The sequence below is a fragment of the Gopherus flavomarginatus genome, chromosome 4 (genome assembly GCF_025201925.1).
Source record: "Gopherus flavomarginatus isolate rGopFla2 chromosome 4, rGopFla2.mat.asm, whole genome shotgun sequence".
In the NCBI taxonomy this organism is placed as follows: Eukaryota; Metazoa; Chordata; order Testudines; family Testudinidae; genus Gopherus; species Gopherus flavomarginatus.
Genome location: NC_066620.1, coordinates 124,497,999 through 124,519,924, shown reverse-complemented (window position 1 = coordinate 124,519,924; position 21,926 = coordinate 124,497,999). Strand labels below are relative to the sequence as shown.

The following is a 21,926-nucleotide window of genomic DNA, read 5'->3' as shown; positions in this document are numbered from 1 at the left end:
CTAATGGTGTCTCTGCAGATTTTGGCACTAAATACCCAGGCCCTTGCATGGAGTGAGCATGAGGAATGAGATTGTGGCCGTTCCTCATGTGCAATTGAAAAGATAGGTTGTTTTGAGTTTAGAAAAAGCCTTGGGATATGACAGTAAGGAGAACCAGCATTGCCCCCTGTATATTCCTGATATGGACCTGTGTGTGTCTGGGAGGCATAATTTGGTACTGCAGAGCGAAAAGGAGACTAGTGGAAAGAAAATAGTTAAGAAGCCCAATTCTACTCCAGGCTTGCTCACTGTGTTTCTGGGCACAGGCTTCAATGCTACCTTGTACAAGGCCTTACATGAAAGCAAAGATAACGTCCTTTCAAGCTATGGCTCTTTCTGACTTGGAGATAACCTGTTCCACAAATTCTCAGGGCTGGATTGGGAACATGTTCTTTAAAAGTGCTTCGAGAGTTTATCCAAGTGAATGGTGAAGTCTAACTCCTTCCCTTCCACAGATTCCATTGAATCAGATGAGGATGACATCAGCTAAAGGAAACTGTTGCAGAATTATTTCTCTGACAGCAATAAAAACAAGTGCAGAGTATTTCACTCAGGGAGAAAAAAATCAAATGCACAACTACAAAATGGGGATTAACTGGCTAGGTGGTAGTACTGCTGAAAAGGCTCTGGGGTTATAGCAGGTCACAAACTGAATAGGAGTCAACAATGTGATGCAGATATCAGAGGGGTAGCCGTGTTAGTCTGGATCTGTAAAAGCAGCAAAGAATCCTGTGGCACCTTATAGACTAACAGACGTTTTGGAGCATGAGCTTTCGTGGGTGAATACCCACTTCTTCAGATGCATGTGGTGGAAATTTCCAGGGGCAGGTATATATATGCTAGCAAGCAAGCTAGAGATAACGAGGTCAGTTCAATCAGGGAGGATGAGGCCCTGTTCTAGCAGTTGAGGTGTGAAAACCAAGAGAGGAGAAACTGGTTCTGTAGTTGGCAAGCCATTCACAGTCTTTGTTCAATCCTGAGCTGATGGTGTCAAATTTGCAGATGAACTGAAGCTCAGCAGTTTCTCTTTGAAGTCTGGTCCTGAAGTTTTTTTGCTGCAGGATGGCCACCTTAAGGTCTGCAATAGTGTGGCCAGGGAGGTTGAAGTGCTCTCCTACAGGTTTTTGTATATTGCCATTCCTAATGTCTGATTTGTGTCCATTTATCCTTTTCCGTAGAGACTGTCCAGTTTGGCCGATGTACATAGCAGAGGGGCATTGCTGGCATATGATGGCGTATATTACATTGGTGGATGTGCAGGTGAATGAACCAGTGATGGTGTGGCTGATCTGGTTAGGTCCTGTGATGGTGTCGCTGGTGTAGATATGTGGGCAGAGTTGGCATCGAGGTTTGTTGCATGGATTGGTTCCTGAGCTAGAGTTATTATGGTGCGGTGTGCAGTTACTGGTGAGAATATGTTTCAGGTTGGCAGGTTGTCTGTGGGCAAGGACTGGCCTGCCACCCAAGGCCTGTGAAAGTGTGGGATCATTGTCCAGGATGGGTTGTAGATCCTTGATGATGCGTTGGAGGGGTTTTAGCTGGGGGCCGTATGTGATGGCCAGTGGAGTCCTGTTGGTTTCTTTCTTGGGTTTGTCTTGCAGTAGGAGGCTTCTGGGTACACGTCTGGCTCTGTTGATCTGTTTCCTTATTTCCTCGTGCGGGTATTGTAGTTTTGAGAATGCTTGGTGGAGATTTTGTAGGTGTTGGTCTCTGTCTGAGGGGTTAGAGCAGATGCGGTTGTACCTCAGTGCTTGGCTGTAGACAATGGATTGTGTGATGTGTCCGGGATGGAAGCTGGAGGCATGAAGGTAGGCATAGCGGTGGGTAGGTTTTCGATATAGGGCGGTGTTAATGTGACCATCACTTATTTGCACCGTGGTGTCAAGAAAGTGAACCTCCCGTGTAGATTGGTCCAGGTTGAGGTTGATGGTGGGGTGGAAGCTGTTGAAATCGTGGTGGAATTTTTCCAGAGTCTCCTTCCCATGGGTCCAGATGATGAAGATGTCATCAATGTAGCGTAGGTAGAGAAGGGGTGTGAGTGGACGAGAGCTGAGGAAGCGTTGTTCCAGGTCGGCCATAAAGATATTGGCATATTGTGGGGCCATGCGGGTGCCCATAGCGGTGCCACTGATCTGGAGATATATATTGTCATCAAATTTGAAATAGTTGTGTGTAACTATAAAGGCACAGAGCTCAGCAGCCAGTTGTGCTGTGGCATGGTCAGAGATAATGTTCCTGACAGCTTGTATTCCATCTGTGTGTGGGATGTTTGTGTAGAGAGCCTCTACATCCATGGTGGCTAGGATGGTGTTTTCTGGGAGGTGACCAATGCATTGTAGTTTCCTCAGGAAATCAGTGGTGTCACGGAGATAGCTGGGAGTGCTGGTGGCATAGGGTCTGAGTAGAGAGTCCATATATCCAGACAGTCCTTCAGTGAGAGTGCCAATGCCCGAGATGATGGGGCGTCCAGGATTTCCGGGTTTGTGGATCTTGGGTAGTAGATAGAATAACTCTGGTTGGGGCTCTAGGGGTATGTTGATTTCTTCTGGTGTTAGTGTAGGGAGTGTCCTGAGTAGATGCTGTAGTTTCTTAGTGTATTCCTCAGTGGGATCTGAGGGAAGTGGCCTGTAGAATTTGGTATTGGAGAGTTGTCTGGCGGCCTCCTTTTGGTAGTCAGACCTGTTCATGATGACAACGGCACCTCCTTTATCAGCCTCTTTGATGATAATGTCAGGGTGGTTTCTGAGGCTGTGGATGGCATTGCGTTCTGTGATGCAGTTGTATAAAAAGCTAATATCATTCCGGAGTGCATTAATAGGAGCGTCACGTGTAAAACATGGGAAGTAATTGTCCCGCTCTGCTCGGCACTAGTAAAGCCTGAGCAGGAGTTCTGCGTCCAATTCTGGGTGCAACACTTTAGGAAAGATGTGGATAAAATTGGACAGAGTCTGTAGAGGAGATCAACAAAATGATAAAAGATTTAGAAAATCTGACCTAAGAGGAATGGTTAAAAAAAACATGTGTAATCTTGAGATCAAAACACTGAGGGAGGGGACCTAATTACAGCCTTCAAATATGTTGAGGGCTGTTCTAAAGAAGATGGTGGCCAATTGTTTTTCATGTCCACTGAAGGTAGGACAAGAAGTAATAGGCTTAATCTGCAGCAAGACTGATTCAGGTTAGATATTAGAAAATACTTTCTAACTATAAGGGTAATTAAGCAGTGGAATAGGCTTCAGGGGAGGTTTTGGATTTCCCATCTTTGGAGGTTTTAAGAACAGGTTGGAAAAACACCTGTCAGGGATGGTCCAGGTTTACTTATTCCTACCTCAGTGCAGGGGGGCTGGACTTGTTGACCGCTCGAAGTCCTTTCCTACTCTACATTTAGAATCATAGAAAAGTAGGACTAGAAGGAATCTTGATAGGTCATCTAGTCCAGTTCTGCCAGCAATGCCCCTCTGCCATGTATATTGGCTAAACTGGACAGTCTCTACACAAAAAAATTAATGGACACAAATCTGACATCAGGAGTCATAACACTCAAAAACCAGTAGGAGAACACTTTAACCTGTCTGGTCATTCAATGACAGACCTGTGGGTGGTAATTTTGCAACAGAAAACCTTCAAAAACAGACTTCAGCGAGAAACTGCTGAGCTGGAATTGATATGCAAACTAGATACAATCAACTTAGGTTTGAATAGGGACTGGGAATGGCTGAACCATTACAAACATTGAATCTATCTCCCCTTGTAAGTATTCTCACACTTCTTATCAAACTATCTGTATGGGGCTATCTTGATTATCACTTCAAAAGTTGTTTTCTCTTGCTTAATTGGCCTCTCAAAGTTGGTAAGAAAACTCCCACCTTTTCATGCTCTCTGTATGTGTGTGTGTGTGTATATATAACTCCTCAATATATGTTCCATTCTATGCATCTGAAGAAGTGGGCTGTAGCCCACAAAGCTTATACTCAAATAAATTCGTTAGTTTCTAAGGTGCCACAAGTACTCCTGTTCTTTTTGCGGACACAGACTAACACAGCTGCTACTCTGAAACTAGTCCAGTTCTCTGCACTGAGACAGGACTACATATTATCTAGCCCAGTGGTTCCCAAACTTGTTCCGCTGCTTGTGCAGGGAAAGCCCCTGGCAGGCCAGGTTGGTTTGTTTACCTGCCACATCCTCAGGTTCAGCTGATCATGGCTCCCAGTGGTCACTGTTTGCTGCTCCAGGCCAATAGGAGCTGCTGGAGGTGGCATGGACCCAGGGGTGTACTGCATGCTGCCTCCAGCAGTTCCCATTGGCCTGGAGCAGCAAATCAAGCCCACTAGGAGCCACGGTCGACTGAACCTGCAGATGTGGCAGGGACACAAGCCAACCCGGCCCGCCAGGAGCTTTTTCTGCACAAGCAGTGGAACAAGTTTGGGAACCACTGATCTAGACCATCCTTGACAGGTGCTTGTCTAATCTTTTCTGAGATTCCACAACATCGTCAGGTTATTTGTTCCAGTGCTTAACTACAATTACAATTAGGAAGTTTTTCCTAATGTATAACCTATACTTCCTTTGCTGCAATTTAAGCCCATTTCTATGATTATCTGCCTTTCAGCTCTGGATCAACCTCTAATTCCACCGTTAAATAGGACGTGCTTTCTTTCAAACATCCCTGAATTGAAGAGAGCTGCTAGAATTTTTTTTTTTAAAGAAGACTTGGATTTGCTAACTTGTTTGTTAGTCAAAGACCTTCCAGCATTTTTTCTTTAGCCTCTTAATCCTCTGATTCAATCCTGAAGCCTTAGGGAAGCATTCCTCTACTTCCACTGCAGTAAATTCCTTGCTATCCTGTTTTTTGGTATTATTTCCAACCAAAATATTCATAGCCCACTTATGCCTCATACAATACTTAAAACAGTGGAAAATTTGCAAGGTTAAGCTTCCCAAGAAAGAGAATTTGATGGCCTCAAGCTTGAACTCTGGAAAGCAGTGCATCTGCTCAAGACACTTTTGGCAAGAAAATTGAAGAGACGCTTAAAAAAAAATTCTAAAATTATTCCTCTTTGTCAGTGCACTCTTTATAAACCCAGTGTTTTGACAGGACTTATAATGCCCTGGCATATATGTCAATTATACTCAGATTTTGCATGCAGAATGAAGAAGGCCAAAAAATTGTTATGGAATAGATGGTTTATTGATCTGTCAGCCAACTTCCAGCATGACCATCCAGGCTAGTGTTGAGCAACTAATGCCATAGATTACAGTACTTTGGCTGTGTCCTTTGAGTTTCAGCAAAGTCTAGGATGATCACGCTTCTCTTCAAAGGGGCAATCTGTTTGGAGATGCCCTCAATTAGGAGCTCAGAGGTCATGTCTAAAAATAAAGGGGTCCTTCCATTTTTAATAAGTGTTTACAGGTCCAGTTCCTGCAAGGTGTCCTCCAGGAGTATCCATCTTGAAGGTTCCTCCCTAGACTGAAATACTAGAAGAAAACCTTTGATAAAGAAAAATAACCCCAGGCCCAAAAGCCAGGTCTTGATGCTGCCAAAAATTAAATCAAGACAATAGGCCTCAATCATACTAACATGTAGTAAAGTAAGAAAAGCTGATTTTCCACTAACCCTCCTGAGGCTCACTCTCTGATTTCTCTATACACTACTATTATAACACTATTATGCTACTAAAATGCTGCTAAACAATTAAAATGCTGCCTTTAAGGGACTAAACTAACATAAAGTCCCTTGTATAACACATCCATTACTACCGGAATAGACTGGCAACTGCTAGGTCATTATAGTTTATTAAGTAGCTTGTGCACGCATAAAAATAACCCCAAATAACTTGGCCAAAGGAACAAACATGTATTTTTAAACCCAAGTTCCTCAAAATTTTGCTTGGGAACACAGCTGCAGAAACCGCAAGTAGGTGGACACCAGGTGTCAAGATCCTGACAAACAACAACCCGTAAAAAGGGGAAGTTGCAAAGAGCAAGCTTGCAAATTAGCTCATTCTCTATATATTTTTAGTAAATGGTGTCATTGTATTAACCAAATATGGTATCTTCGGATGCATGAGTTCATATGGTAATGTGCAGTTTTTGGCTATATAAACCCAGGTACCACTGCTGTAAGGTAGAGCGACTTTCCCAGTCGTCTCTCCCTGCATATATGCTTGTATTCTCTGATTAATCAATAAAGGAGCCTCAGGCTGTCTGATCAACTCAACTGAGTGGTGGTCCTTTTCCACGACAATTTGGTGCATTGGCCGGGAACCCACAAGAGGGCTTCTCCTGGATCGGAGGACCGCAGGCAGTCCCCTTCCAACCCCCGGGCCCAAATTAAAAGGTAAGAGACCTTTTGAAATCTCTATGGGGTTTGGCAGAGGACTGGTCTGTAGGCTCCGGTTTGGGTAAGTCACAAGCTGGGTTCGAACTTTTAGCCATCAGACAGACCAGATGCCCTTTTTCTAAGGTTTCCGAGATTCCGAGGTTTCAGAGCCTTTCCAGAGGCTCCCGAGGTTTCAAAGGTACCACCGACAACCCACGGACCACGCTCCTTTTGGTCCGGAGAGTCCTGATCCGGGCGTGGATCAGGGGTCCCCTTCCTACCAGGTCCAGAGTGCCCTACCAGATCCAGCTGCTACCGCATGCCATCCCTTGGAGCCTGGTAACTGGGTTTGCTGTAAGGGGTTCCAGCGAAAGCCCGCCTTGGAGCCCAGGTGAAAGGTGCCCCACTTGTTCCGCAGCCTCAGCCGGCAACGACAGCAGGTGAACCTGAGCAAAAACCCAAGTATCGCCTTCGAAGTCGGCAGGTCGTATAAAGCATCATGACCGATCCACAAACCAAGATAAAACAGACTGCACGAGTGCGGAAATGGCTATTGCCTTCTCTCTGTTTTATCACCATCCTAATGTTTTTCCCGAACATTTATGATTCCTACTTACTCTCAGTTGCTGCCCGAAAGACTACTTCACTGCGTTTCCTGTCAACAGTCAAGCCAAAGGTGAAAACAACCACTCCACACTACCCGATGTGTGAAATCGCAGCTAAGGGAAAAGAAAAAATCACTCCTCGTTCCGCTTTGTGTGACGAACAACACCTTGCTGCCAAACCAAGGGGACGAGTAAAAAGGTCCCGAAAAACCTCCACCGCTAAACCAAAGACTCTTACTATAGAGGACGTTAAAAATTGGCCATGGTATAAAAGACGTTACGTAATGTGGTATCAGGGAGGAACTTGTGGTTATGCAACATGGTCTTGTGGGATACACTGGCTATTGGGATTTATCCCTAGTGCAGGTCAATGCCGCCCAGGTCAGGTCCCCTGGCCATGTCACATTATTCCAGAATTATTAGACCACCCCCACACCTCCCCTGTTCCCCCCACGGTCCCTCCTCTGAGTAATCCTCCCATAGTAACCCCATCCATTAATATCTCGGACAGTCGTACCCCTCCTGAGCCCCAGACAGATCCACACTTACCCAAGACCTCAACCGTTAGGCAGTGGCCTAGGCCCTCTTCCACTGGTAATTTGTTTTCTTACTGTCTAACCAAGTTAATTTTTTCCTCGCAGGGTCAAGTATATGAACAGCATGTTAAATGAAATGCATTTGGTATGGTGTATCTTAGCTATCGCAATATAACTTCTTATATTAATTATACAGGAGAGCCTGACCAATCTAACATTTTCATAGATACGTGGAACACTGACCATGATATAGACCTTATGCTAGTCCCAGGTACATGCTGGCCTCTTTATGGTGAGGGTCCCGAATGTTTTGTAGTCACTCATGCCACCATAACTAATGTCACCGTTAACAAAATGTGTTTAGCCACTGTAGGGTTTGTTTGTGCCCAGGACATTCCCATTACTGCAAATCTGTCCTGTACATTGCTTCAATATACCCCTTCACACTCAATTGATATCACCCTGGCCAAAGAAGGCATTCAGGTTCAGAACCAACAATTATGGTATGAGCCTACTGAAAACCCTCATTTATCAGGGTTCAGATGGACAATCCTAAATGCTACCTTGGGAACTGTCCATTTCTCCATACCCCTCACCCATTTCCAGATTACAAGTACTTATTCTAATTGCTCTAAGGGTGCTGCTATACGCCTGTTGGAGCAACAGGCTAGACTTGCAGAAAGTAGGAAAAGAAGGGATATCGTTGACACTCTGCTGCATGGTGCTAACACTGCAGCATCAGCCTGGACTCTATATAAAACGCAAGAACATGAGAGCCATCTGGGACAATTGGACCAGGCCGCAGGGTTTATTTCCGGGGCTCAAATTACTGAGGAGAAGGCCGGTATAGGCGCACTCCACACTATTTCGACACTAAGTATTGTTACCCAGGACCTGCTTAAGCAAATGGTCCACCAGATTGCTACGTCAGGAAAGGCATTGCAGTGGGATCAAGCATGTTCAGAAGTACAGGACTATCTCAATACTATTCTTTTCTCTTTACGCAAGGACCTTGAACAGCAGCGCTGGCCCACTGCCCTTACTAATGCATCTGGTATCCCCCTCGATTTGTGGCCATGGAGGCTTACGTGGAAGTTCTCTAAATGGAGATGTTGGCGCTCACAATGTTCCTTCCGGGCTTATGGACCCGTGAAAGGATTTTGGGCCCCCACTTACCGTATCCTTCCGGGCCCTTGGGGTGGTTGTTTGTGGGACTGGGTAATTCATCGAGACGTTTGGGAAATTAAACCTCCTGGCGGTCCTAACCGCTTCTTAATTGGTGCCCCGGCTATAACCCCTAACCTTTGGATAGGTCTGGGTGATCTCTGGACCTATTGGCCTTTGCAGCCCCCGCAACTGCAATGCTTTAAAAAACTACACCCAGGAGAGGTAGTAACTGTTCACCACCGAGTATGTTGGGAGGGCCCTGGTACTTTACAAGACCTAGCTTCCCATGACCTACTATCTGCTAACAGCAGTTGCGTTCATGTTAATTCTTCAATCATACACGATGTGGCTTTTAATCTCCACACTAGCTCAGGCATTCACAACATTTACTGGCCCGCAGAAAAAGACTATCAGGTTTACTTGGAATTCCAGGTTCCCTTTGACTGGACCTCTGTTGTCCCTGACCGATTCCACTCATTGCTATCCCTCCTACCAGACATTCAATCTATTTCACATTTACAAACCCAGATTCACTATTTAGAAACTGTTTACCAGGAAGCTTTAAATGCCCTCCAAACGGTTCATTTAGTCTCTACCTTCTGTGTTAAAGGTGATGTTCTGTGTCAATTCACAAAAAGTTTCCAATCACCCCAAAAACACCCTTGGTATGTATGGCTTCTTTTCACCATTGGTACAATTGCCTTTGTATGTATTTGCTGTTGGTGTTGCTGTAATTGCTGGTCGCATTGTACTTGCCCTAGTATTCCTTCCCGTTCCTATCCCCCTCCACAATTAATTTCTCTTCACCCTGTCAGGTCCGAATCGTATTACAAACCCACCAATGTCAATAATGATATTTGTGTTACTTTCAGGACTAGCCTCTCCGATAACGTTCAGACCCCTTCCAATATTCCCCAGGAAGGAAACACTGGTCAAGGAACGGTGAATCAGGAAACAATTGAACAAATTGCCCAGGAGCTTATAAATATCCCCCTATCAGACATTGATGAAGTGTTTGCTGATGTGGGGACCCACTAACAGCAAACAAAGGAGGGAATTGATAAAGAAAAATAACCCCAGGCCCAAAAGCCAGGTCTTGATGCTGCCAAAAATTAAATCAAGACAATAGGCCTCAATCATACTAACATGTAGTAAAGTAAGAAAAGCTGATTTTCCACTAACCCTCCTGAGGCTCACTCTCTGATTTCTCTATACACTACTATTATAACACTATTATGCTACTAAAATGCTGCTAAACAATTAAAATGCTGCCTTTAAGGGACTAAACTAACATAAAGTCCCTTGTATAACACATCCATTACTACCGGAATAGACTGGCAACTGCTAGGTCATTATAGTTTATTAAGTAGCTTGTGCACGCATAAAAATAACCCCAAATAACTTGGCCAAAGGAACAAACATGTATTTTTAAACCCAAGTTCCTCAAAATTTTGCTTGGGAACACAGCTGCAGAAACCGCAAGTAGGTGGACACCAGGTGTCAAGATCCTGACAAACAACAACCCGTAAAAAGGGGAAGTTGCAAAGAGCAAGCTTGCAAATTAGCTCATTCTCTATATATTTTTAGTAAATGGTGTCATTGTATTAACCAAATATGGTATCTTCGGATGCATGAGTTCATATGGTAATGTGCAGTTTTTGGCTATATAAACCCAGGTACCACTGCTGTAAGGTAGAGCGACTTTCCCAGTCGTCTCTCCCTGCATATATGCTTGTATTCTCTGATTAATCAATAAAGGAGCCTCAGGCTGTCTGATCAACTCAACTGAGTGGTGGTCCTTTTCCACGACACCTTCTAAGATATCCCTTTCATAGCCTATCCATCAGAGAACACTTTCTACAAGGACCATTCAGAAGAGCAAGACACTTCTGATGCAAAACACACTTTCGTCTATCTCTTTTGGAGGTTCTTCAGTGAAGTGTTGAGATTCCATCACCGTAGGCAAGTGGCTTCTCATTGTGTGTTCGGTTCCACAGTTCTAGGCTCTAATAAGACCAACTAGAAATTGATACCTTGAGACATTAGCTTCTTATTGTAGATTATTTAGTGTAGTTTCCCTTTAGAATCCTATTAGGAGAACTACCTGCTTTTACTATGGTTTTGTGCAAATGCCTGACTATCTCCTCAGAATTTGAACCTTAAAGCCTTTGTTTTGTAGACATTACCTTTGTTTAAAGGTTAATTTAGCAGCCTTATCATGCAACCCCACTTATCTGGTAATCCACTGGGGTTAAATTTCTTTTAGAACAATTCCATTGTTCCCCTCCTATTTTCCTTTGAGTCAAGAGGTCCCCCACTCCAGCTATTTTCCTACTACAAAATCAGGTTCTGAACATACTTGGTACTCCATGGATGTATGCAGAAGCTTAAAGAACATAGCCCACTAGATCTTCTGATTAGGTTTTGGTTTCTATAGAAACGAAATGTGGCTGCCAGTTTCCAGGTCCACTATCTTTTAATGGTTTAGGAAGTATATCTACAAGGTTCCCATTAGAAGTCTACTCCCTCAGGAGCTGAAATCTCACTTCACTAGAGCTATGGCTTGATTTGGACAGAGACAGGAGAAGGTTCAATTGAAGGTAATACTTCTTATCTGTTACAAGGGCTTTATGAAGTTGAATTTGATGGGGTAAAAGTAGTAAATATAAGCTCCATTATATATGTCCAACATGGAGAACCAGATAAATATTTAAATGTGTTTTATTTCATATTGATGTTGAGGAAAACTGTTATAAATAGCAATAGAGAATTCTGATTATTTTACCTAAAATGAAACCTAATTCATGAGAGTGTGTTTCCTATCAGAGGAACCAAAAACCTTGAAAAACCTTAAAAGCATTTACAAGGAATTGCTATAAAACAGCAAGGAATTGTGAGTTTGGCAAGAGTCAATGGGAACATATCAACTTTTCATTGGGCTTCTAAATAAAGAACTCTCCCAAATTTTCTGTTAAAATTTAGTCTGACTTTAGAAAGATCTATAAAGAGTGCACATAATTCTGAACTTTATTAAATATAAAGTAAATTTATTAAGGAACCATCTAGTGACAGACATACTTTATTCCTTCCAGGGTTAAAAAGGCAGATTGCAGCATAGTAGAACATTCCATGTTCAAATGCAAGGTCCCAAACAGAGGCAGCGTGGTGGAGAACTGCCTGGCTCAAATGGTCAGATGCTGCAAATGGCAGAAGACAGGCCATTTTGTTGTTGTAGAAAGAGAATGAGAGACGTTAAAGCACAAGAAAATGTGTCACTGTCTTGGATCACTTCCTGGGCATTTGATTCTAATGGGTCATCAGAAGTGACTCTCTAAATCTATGACATTGAAGTCAGATTTTAAATTGATATAGCAATTTATGACTAGCGTAATATCATTGGATCTGATTAATCCTTCTCTCTTACTAAATCATTCTTAGACTGTTCAGGAGGAAAAGTTAACTGCATGGGAAACTTCTAGCCAAAAGTAAGTGTAAAGATACCAGTTTAAGGTTGTGCTGTAAGATTTCAGTGGTCCACAAATTAACAACCTGTGATAAGTGATGAAGCTGTGGCATTTGGCATGATACAAGACTGGAAAAATCTCTTCTCATGTTTTGAGGAAAATACAGATAGGACTAGTATGTTATTTCCCACTCATGCTTAAATCAAAAGAAAGTTCAATTTCTTACAATGTAGTCCTGGCAAGAAGAATTTCAATTACAGCATTTCCTAAGACAAGTTATACATTTCCTTGCAGACAGGTTAGACTGAATGTGGGGTTGCAGAAGATACAGAAGTTAATGGAAGCTGAAGAGTGAGGACAGATTTTTCAGACTTCAGTGGAATATTTGGATACTCAGCTCTGTTGAAAATCAGGTTCACAATGTCTAAGAAAAATAGGAGAGTTTCCTCAAGTATTGACTTGCAACAAAACACGCTTTGAGAAATCCTATATCTTTTCAGGATTAACAGGTACCCTTTTTGCTGCCACAGGTTTTTTGCAGCTCATGAAGCACCAAGTTAGATCATTTTAATTTAACCATTTGAATGATAATATTTCAACAGATATTGCTAGAGTCTTTTAGCTCTTCCAGAGGAAAATAACAGTAACTGTGGCACCTGGAAGGTCATAGTCACTCACATATAGTGGTGTATGACCAGACAGAAGAACACAATTAAAAACAGTTCAGTGTATTGAAACAATAAAGTGTGTAGGCCGATGCCAATACATAAGTGTTTCTTTTATCAGAAAAAAATTGACTTCTTGGGAAATTGTATTAGTGAACAGGGAGTAGGCCCAGAGCCAGAGGAAGCAAAAGCTATCAGTGAAATGCAGTTTCCTGAATTCATCTAATAAATAAAAAAAAAATTATTTATTTTTATATTCACAATCCAGTAGAGCTGGTTGGGAATTCTTTTAGCAATTCCTTCCCCCTGCCCCACCATCAGCAAGTGACAGTTTGTTAAAACTAGAAGTGGCAGAAGTGTACTGCTGTCAATGGTCCAGGATGGTCAAAATGAGAGAGATCAACATCCCAGAATAGGCAAGTGCCTGGTGGCTAGGGCATTCATATGGGAGATTTAGGTTCAAGTCTCTGCCCCAAATCAGATAGTGCAAGGACTTGAATGGGGCTCTCCCCTGTGCTAGGTGAACCTAGCTGACCACTGGGCTACTCCAGGGTAGGTTTTTGTTGCTCTCATTTTTCTTTTTCTTATTTTTTTTTGTAAAGAGCTCAAGTTCATTCCAATGTGAAACAAAATCAAATGTGGAGCCACCACATTTTTCACAAAATGACCTTCTTGTTTTCTGGTTAGCCTACATCTAGGCAGGTATACCTGAAAGAAATATTACTTTCTTTGACCCAGCTCCTGAGAAGTAAAAGCACTTATAGCACCACACAAAAAACAAACATTCATCAGAGTGAAAATTGTGAGTCACACCAGTACTTTCCTTCTGTGCTGCCATTGAGGATGTTTGGATGTAAGTGCAGGTGTCAGTAAGCATGGATTGATGGTCAGCCACAACAGGCTGCATACAACTATAGGATGCTGACTGATACTAAACTGTGCCATGTGCTGATTGAGATGGAGTGCCTGGATACAGTATGGGTATGTTACAACATTGAAAAATGTTTAGATTGCACTTAGTTTTTGATTAGATTGCTCCTAATTTTTGACTGATAACGAACTGCTTACATGTCTGTGTGACCTAAGAGCATCCTAAAGCCAGATGGCAAAGGGCTGCATGGTATGTACTAGTAAATCTCAGCTGGCCTAACCAGCTCCAATATACTTCATCCTGCTATTTATTTGAAAGGTGTCTTGAAATATATCATTTGAAAAATAACACTACATTGGTCACTAATATCACTGTAAAATGTATGTAACAAAACTGTGTTAGAAATCATGGATACTCTTGGATACTGTGTGTTAGAGTCTGTAACTAGACAAAGGAGGGAAAATAGGGTTTGCACAGGCAAGGGCAAACACCCCTTTGGCTCAGTTGCAGATCAAGCCAGATGTGACCAGAAACTGAGAAAATGGGCTATTCATTTGCATGGGAGATGTCAGGATCATTTGCATTGTGAATCAGAGGAGATTTCATAATTAACATGGCTGTGTCTTTCTGGTGAGCACAGAAACCTGAGTCCCCAGAAAGGCTTCCTAACTTTGAAGGCAAAGATAAACTTTGGGGATATAAGGAACTATTGAAAGACTTTGGGGCATTTTAGGGAGGTTCAGCCAGGGCCCGTCCCCCTCTGGGGTGGCGGGGAGCCAGATGGCCTCACTACTTCAGTCAGGTGTGTCAGAGAACTAGCCTGGTGGTGCAGCAAACAGTCAGTAGCTCAGACCCTCAGGTAGGGGCTGAGCAAACTGGTTGAACAGAAAACCCCAGGATCCTGGCTCTCAGCGTCCTGGGAGAGTGGGGACTGCCACCCGCAAGGTGGGTGGCAGGGAGGGCACAGGCCCACCCACGCCACTGCATCCCAGCCTGGGGCCCTAGCAGCAGCAGAAGACCCGCTGCTGTGTCAGTGGGGATCTTGCCACAACATACTGACATTGGCTCTGGCAGTGTTACAGCCAGACTCGGGTCAGCTGTCCCTGGGCTACTTCCTTCCTCCCCCTCTAGAGGTACCTGGGTCCGGATGGAGTCCTCCATGGGGTCACACACCATGGACTTCTTGGGGTCACTGGTGAGCGGTTGGTTTGGCAGCTCCTCAGGGTAACTGGTGCACAGTTGGCTTGGCAGCGTCTCTGGGCTCGGGCTAGCGTCGGGCATTGGCTGGTCTGGCCAGTCCTTGAGTCAGCTGCCAATTGCCGTGGTCTCTCAGCTGGGAGCTACGCTACAGGCATCTGGCCTCTCCGGTGGCTGTGTTTCAAGTGAGCTCTGGGGTTGGGCTTTTATACTTCCTGTCCTGTGTCTTGACCTCGGAGGGGCGGGTTCACTGGCTCCGCCCACTTTGGTGTCTGGAGTGGCTCGTCCCTCTCCGAGGTGGTGGGGAACCAGACTGCCTCACTACAGGCATCCATCTCTTTGGATAACAAAATACTAGCTCTCCTATTAAACTAACTGGGGAATGCTGATAACTTTGTGTAAGATACAATGTTAGGCAAAGCTATATCTTGCTGGAAAGTGTATTGTTTTTGTTTTGTGGTAATTCCTTCATGTCTTTTACTCTTTCTTGAAATCATTTAAATCTATGTTCTTTGTTAATAAACTTATTCTTTGTTTTACTGCTGTATAAGATGGTGTGCAACCTCAACTTAGCTAATAAACTGTTGTGAGTACTGGCTCTTTGGATGCAGTGAACTTGGCGTTACATCTTTGAATGTCCAGTGAGGGGGACTGGACACTGCAAAGGAGAGTGTTTTGAGGGATACTCGGAACTGGAAGGATTGTTGGGGTCACTCTGCGAGGAGTAACTGGGCTGGTAGAAGCCATGGTGAAACCATTGTGCTGTGAGCATGATGTTGGTATCGGGGCTCTGAGTCAAAGCTACACAGCACAGAGGAACTCAGGGCTACGGGGAGGTGGTAACAGAACCCATTATTGGCCTAGGTGAACCCCCAAAGTGTGTCAGTGAAAAATGTCAAGAAAGTATTCCAATAAGGTGTCCAAGAGTACTATTAAGTAAACTGCAGGCAAGACACAAGCCTGGTAAGTCCTCGATATGGTACAGTAGTTGTTACTAACCTGTCTAGACATTTCTGAATATTATTTCAGATTATTTTTAAAGCAGCATCCAGAGGACCCAAGTGGACTGGGTCTCCATTATAGCAGATACTGTTCAAAGTCCTCTGGCCTGAGGAGTTTTAGTCCAATTTGAAACAAAATGCAATAAGGGAAGGGAGAGGAAATATGAGGTTAATAAAGATGAGATCATATAGTTATATTAATTAGTTTGTGCACTGTGTTGGTATCAGGTATGTAAATGGAACCTCAGAGGAGTCAATGCAATTAAACCAATGTGAAACTGATATGAGGTCAAAATCAGACAATATTTTAAAAATCACAGTAACATGTACCTTAACCTCTTGAACCACTCGCAATTTAAGATTAACTCTGCATTAATTTGAGACACCTTACAATAAAATGCATAATTAAGTTTCTCTCTATATAATACTTGTTTATTACAGGAAAAGTAAAAATCATCATTTTTGCATGTTAATTTCATCTGATGGGGAAAACCAGATAAATGTAACTTCACTGCATTGATATAAGTTAGCCCAAATCTGAATATGCACTCTTCACTTAATGTGCTCACACAGAAATAGGGAATTGTTTTCACATCTCATTTCCTTAGCAGATGAGATCGAAAATTAATTTAGAAACAAAATTACATAAAATATTAGATTAGTTTTTTCTTATTCTATAATCAAACTTTTTTTTGAAAAGTAATGAAATTGCAGATAAAGTGAAGGTTTCACAGCATAGATCATAACCCCAATCAACCTTCCTGAACAAGGTAGAATTAGGGCAGGAAGCAATTTAAAATTCACTTCATGATATATTAGTTAAATCTCTTTAAGACCATAGTTAGAATATGGCTAGTAACAGGTCTGTTTGTGATCTGTAAGGGAGAAAAAACAATATAATTGATCTCACTAATTTTCTTATAATTTGTGTTCTTTTGTATCCATCCATACTCTACCACAAAAAATAACTGGGAATAACTTGTCTCCACATCAGGGACGGCTCTAGCAATTTCACCGCCCCAAGCACGGCGGCACGCTGTGGGGAGCGCTCTGTCGCTCGCCGGTCCCGCGGCTCAGGTGGACCTCCCACAGGCGTTTCTGCGGAGGGTCCGATGGTCCCACGGCTCCAGTGGAGCTGCCGCCCTCCCAGCGCTCCCAGAGCCCTCCCAGAGCGCCCCCCGCAGTGTGCCGCCCCAAGCACACACTTGGCGTGCTGTGGCCTGGAGCCAGCCCTGCTCCACATGCAGGGATGACTGTGTTTGAAAACTATGTCTAAATATTTTTAATACAGTTTAAAAATCCTTTGTGGATGGACCAAAACTACATTAGGACAGTCTTTTTGTTTTTTTTAAAACAAACTTTTTCCAGCCTATGTAGTGTAGGGCTGTATCTGTACTGGACTCAGGACCGGTGCCAGGGTTTCTCGCACCCTAGGCGCATGGCCATTTGGCTGCCCCCCTCGCTGATCCCCTGGCTCCAGTGGAGCTGCCGCAGGCATTCCTGCGGAGGGTCCGTTGGTCCGTGGCTCCTGTGGAGCTGCCGCAGACATGCCTGTGGGAGGCCCACTGGAGCCGCGGGAGCAGCCGACCATCCACAGGCATGACTGCGGCAGCTCCACCAGAGCTGCGGACCAAAGGACCCTCCGCAGGCATGCCTGCGGCAGGTCAACCGGAGCCGCCTGCCGCCCCACCCAGCAAAATGCCACTCCTTCAATAATCCTGGCACCCTAGGCGATTGCCTAGGCTGCCTAAATGGTAGCGCCGGCCCTGACTGGACTCCTTTTCTTATGGCAGCCTCACAAGAGGAGCAATGGTGGCTGATATTCCATGTCATTTAAATCTCCTCTTGGACTGCACAATGGTTAAAATACCAGTGTCTTTTCTACATTAGTGCTCTGTATTGCCACCGCTGATTGACCTGCATTGGTGTTATGATAGCTGTGAGAAATATTAAGAAAGAGACTCTGGTTTAGCCCTCTCAGAGTGTGAGGTAAAATATGTTTTTGTTGTGGTTTTTGGTTTGTTTTTTTAACAAGTATTCTATCATAGTTTTGGTTTGATCCATCCTAACCCTTTAAACCACACAAATACCTGGTTTAGTGGGAACTTTGTTTGAACCATATTTAAATTTTGTTTTCAAACATGGTTTCCCTGCAAGTGTAGAATTCTCTCTCCTCTCCCCACCCCCTCACCCAGAAAAAAGAAGAGAAACAAATAAAAACTTATTTTACTAAATTTTTGAATTTTTAGGGGGCCTGGTTTTCAGTGATGGTCAGTGTGGCCTTCCTTCATGTATTTGCACTTTTGTATGACTATATATACCCACATCTCACTTTCTGTGCAGTAATACCTGCTTATGAAATTGAAAAATAACCAAATCCTGGGCAGGTAGGTCTTACACTTGCAAGTGTACACTCTGATGTTCGCTAATCAGAAGGACAAAATCCATAAGAAATAATTTATAACAAACTGTTCCCCCCAGCTCAAAAATTAATGTTCTCATGAAAAAGCCACATAAAGGAAAAAATATATGAATTATTTTTCTGGCATAAAGTTAGTTAACTGCAATTTAATGTTATGAAGTAAAGCAAACCTTATTTAACTGAAATTTAAATATCCAAGACACTTATTTACCTGAAAAAAGTAGTACCATCCTGACAGTTATTACCGGTCTTTCGCCTGATGGTGAATGTTAGGTAAAAGTATTCAGTTAATGTTGTTTTATGTATGGGGCTGTAGGGAAATTTAAAACTTGTAATTGGACATGAAATAAAGATATAACAATTGAGGACCCTGTAAAGGCCCTTTTGGTACCTAGGAGCTACCATGGAATGTTTGTTCAAATTCTAGCTGTTGCTCAAAGACCAATGAAAGAGGGAGCTGAGTTTTACTTAGTAGTAGGAGTTGTTCTAGGTCCTTACTGAAGGTTCCAGCAAAGAACTCTAAATTAGCTTATCATGGGTTTACCTGTAATGAAGAATGTAGTCAAATCTGGAGCAGAGCTGTGGTGATTGAGTAGTTCAGCATTGACCTTAGAAGAGTCCTTGGAATAAGGGAGCAAAGCAAGGAGTTACATGAGGTGAAATTTGCAAGTGAGAAGCTTGGTGGTGATGTGATAACCCTGTAAAAGGTCCCAGAGCAGGTCATTGGTGCTCCCAGAGCCCTCTATAGATGCAAAGGCTTGCTGTGCCAGGGAGTGTCTTGAAACTTTTATGAGTGAATTTACAACTTCTGAGATCCTAGAACTGATGCAATCTAGCTGTCCATAGTTAGGCTCAAGACCTTTAAAAGAGGCCATTGGTTGCTACATATAAAGGGCTCTGGATTTTTGCTGATTAATCATTTCAACAGCATCCAGAGAATTTGGCCAGAGGAATGATGGGCATTTTCTTATGCTTGCACAAAAAACCCCTATAAGATCAACCTGCAACTTCAGAGGGCATCTTTCTTAGTCAGCCTGGGGCTTCTGCAAAATTTCTTTCTAGCTGCTCAGAACCTGGCTCTGCTATACCATACCATCACTGAGTAGCAAGATATTGAAAAGTCCTCCCCTTGTCCAAAACTCCATCCAAGTTAAGTTAATGTCCCCATCTCGTTTAGATAAATGAAGCCTGATTGTATTAGGTCATGGACAATTTTAGAAAAATCTTTCAGTTAGTTGTTACAGATTAACACTTTCTCCTCCTTAAATCATATCCTGAACTTTTCTATTGTGTCATCTTTGAACATGAAATGATACAGTAGGATCTTATTTTTATTGGACTGATTTTTTTTAAAGCTAATCTTGTTAGTTTTCAGACCTTTAATGGTGAAGGAACTAGCAAGATTCAAGACCACCTCTGTGTGCCTTGTCCTCATGGTTATCTATGCTCTGACACTACAAACTTCTTAGAGATTTTCCTGCTGTGATGTAGATAGGAAAGTGACTGAGCTTTTGTGCCAGCCCCTAGGGTATGGAACTTCTTGTTTCCCTGGACACGTGGATCTGTCCTCCCAATTTAAAAAAGAATACTCAAAACAATATTTTTTTCAGATGTGTTGGCTGTTGTAGTCAGACGGAATCTTTGTAAGATTCACCTCCTTCCCACAGGTACACTTTAAAAAAAAATAACTCGCTGTATGGTTTTTAAAATGCCTTATCAGTTTACCATGCCATGTTCAAGGTGTCTGTTCTTATTTTGAAGGCCCTTAATTCTGTGGAGCCAGGATACCTAAACCAATCACCTCATGTTCTGGGACAATGATTGCTGTTGTTAACTTCATTCTTTTGATACGGTGTGCACAAATATGAAGATTATTTGAACAGGAAATAAAATGTTCTTGGTGAGGTCGCTAGAAGGAATCAGACTGTCCAGGAAGTCTTTCTTGGATGTTCCAGGTAAGTAAATCCATTTTTCTTATATTTAATTATTTAAAATCATTGTCATTAAAATGACTTTGGGATGGATTCTTCGAAAAAGTGCATGGAAACAATCAGCAACACCAGTATATTACCTCCATTTTGGGGGAATTAAAATAAAATCATCCAACAAGGGGGAGTTTTTCTGTTTAACATGTTCCAAGGACATTTTGTTGGCTGGCTGGCTGGCTTGTTGTTGTTGTTATTGCTGTTATTAAATCAAATTACTTACAGATCATATGTATGTGTGTGTTGGGAGGGGAAATGCTTGCCATCTAACAGGCTAAATCTTTTGGATTTGAACTACTCATCAATGTTTCAATACATATCTGTGCCATTGATTCTCATTTGCTGTTGTAAAATTTGCCTGATTTCATTTTTACTGTCTCCTTCTAAGATTGTATCTTTCTCCTACCCTATTTCTAAAGCCTATGTTCTTTCCCTCCACTTGTATGGTCCTTTTCCTCTCTCTGTCTCGCTCTCTTTCTATGTTTTACAGTGAGGTAAAACTACACTTCCAATACATTAAATTTTGCAATACATAATAGGGCAAATCCTGAGAGGTGCCGAATACCAGTAACTCTTCTTGATACTTATGTCAGTGGAAATTGCTAATGCTTAAGGCTACATTTTAGTCAGGGGTATATAGCAAAAGTCATAGACAGGTCATAGGCAGTAAACAAAAATTCACGGCTCATGACTTGTCCATAATTTTTACTATATACTCTTGACTAAAACTTGGGAGGGTGGCCTGGGTGCTGGGGGGAGGAGAGGGAGGTTGGCAGGGCTGGCAAGCTCTCAACTGTCTCTGTGCCTCCCCCACCAGCAGCAGCAGCAGAGTTTGGGTGTGGCAGGGGGTTGGGGAATGGGATGGGGTGAGGTGGGCTCTGGGCGGTGCTTACCTGCGGGTGCTCTCTGGAAGCAGCAACATACCCCTCACTCAGCTGCTAGGCAGATGCATGTCCGCCTTCGCCTGCAGTTTCCACCCCTGCAGCTCCCATTGCCCATGGTTCCCGGCCAATGGGAGCTGCGAAGCCAGCTCTCTGGGCAGAGGCAGGGTGCAGAGCTGTCTGGCCATGCTACCACCTAGCAGCCAAGCGAGGGGGATCCGGAGACCCTGCCCCCAGGTAAATGCCGCTCAGAGCCCATCTGACCCCGTACGGTGCCCCAACCCCTTGACCCCTCCCACACCCAAACTCTGCTGCTGTGGGGGGCACGGAGCCTGAGAGATCATCAGCAGTGGCCTGTGCGTCTGGTGCAGGGGCTGTCTGAGCTGCCCCTGAGCCAGGTGCATTGGCTGCTGCAGAAGTCACGAAGGTCATGGAAAGTCACAGAATCTGTGACCTCAGTGACAAACCCACAGCCTTACTAATGCTCAGGATTTTAGAATTTGGTACATTGTATTTTCTGCAAAATTGGAATTTTTATATGCAGTCTTGTCTTGAGAGCAATGTCAAAGGGAAGGAAAAGTCGTAGAAACGTGCTTGCTGTATTGAGACTGGAATAGGGATGGTTAATCCCAAAAATATAGTGTATTTGCACTGCACACTCCATTGATGATGCAGAATCATTGACTACATCAAACATACATCTAAGCATCTAAAGAACTTCTCTGTCAACAGGTATGTCTTGGTATGGAGCCTAATACAACCCTAGGGAATAGA

General features: G+C 43.2%; 1 protein-coding gene across 1 annotated transcript in view; it reads right to left on the bottom strand.

Annotated features, from left to right (window-relative positions):
• Window positions 1-789: 789 nt before the first annotated feature.
• LOC127049196 (uncharacterized) overlaps window positions 790-21,926 on the bottom strand; it is a 372,635-nt gene continuing 351,498 nt past the window's right edge. Inside the window, exon 2 of the mRNA XM_050949742.1 lies at window positions 790-1,782. Coding sequence (XP_050805699.1) covers window positions 915-1,782 — 868 coding nt within the window. The 3' untranslated portion in view covers window positions 790-914. The remainder of the gene's footprint in view (window positions 1,783-21,926) is intronic.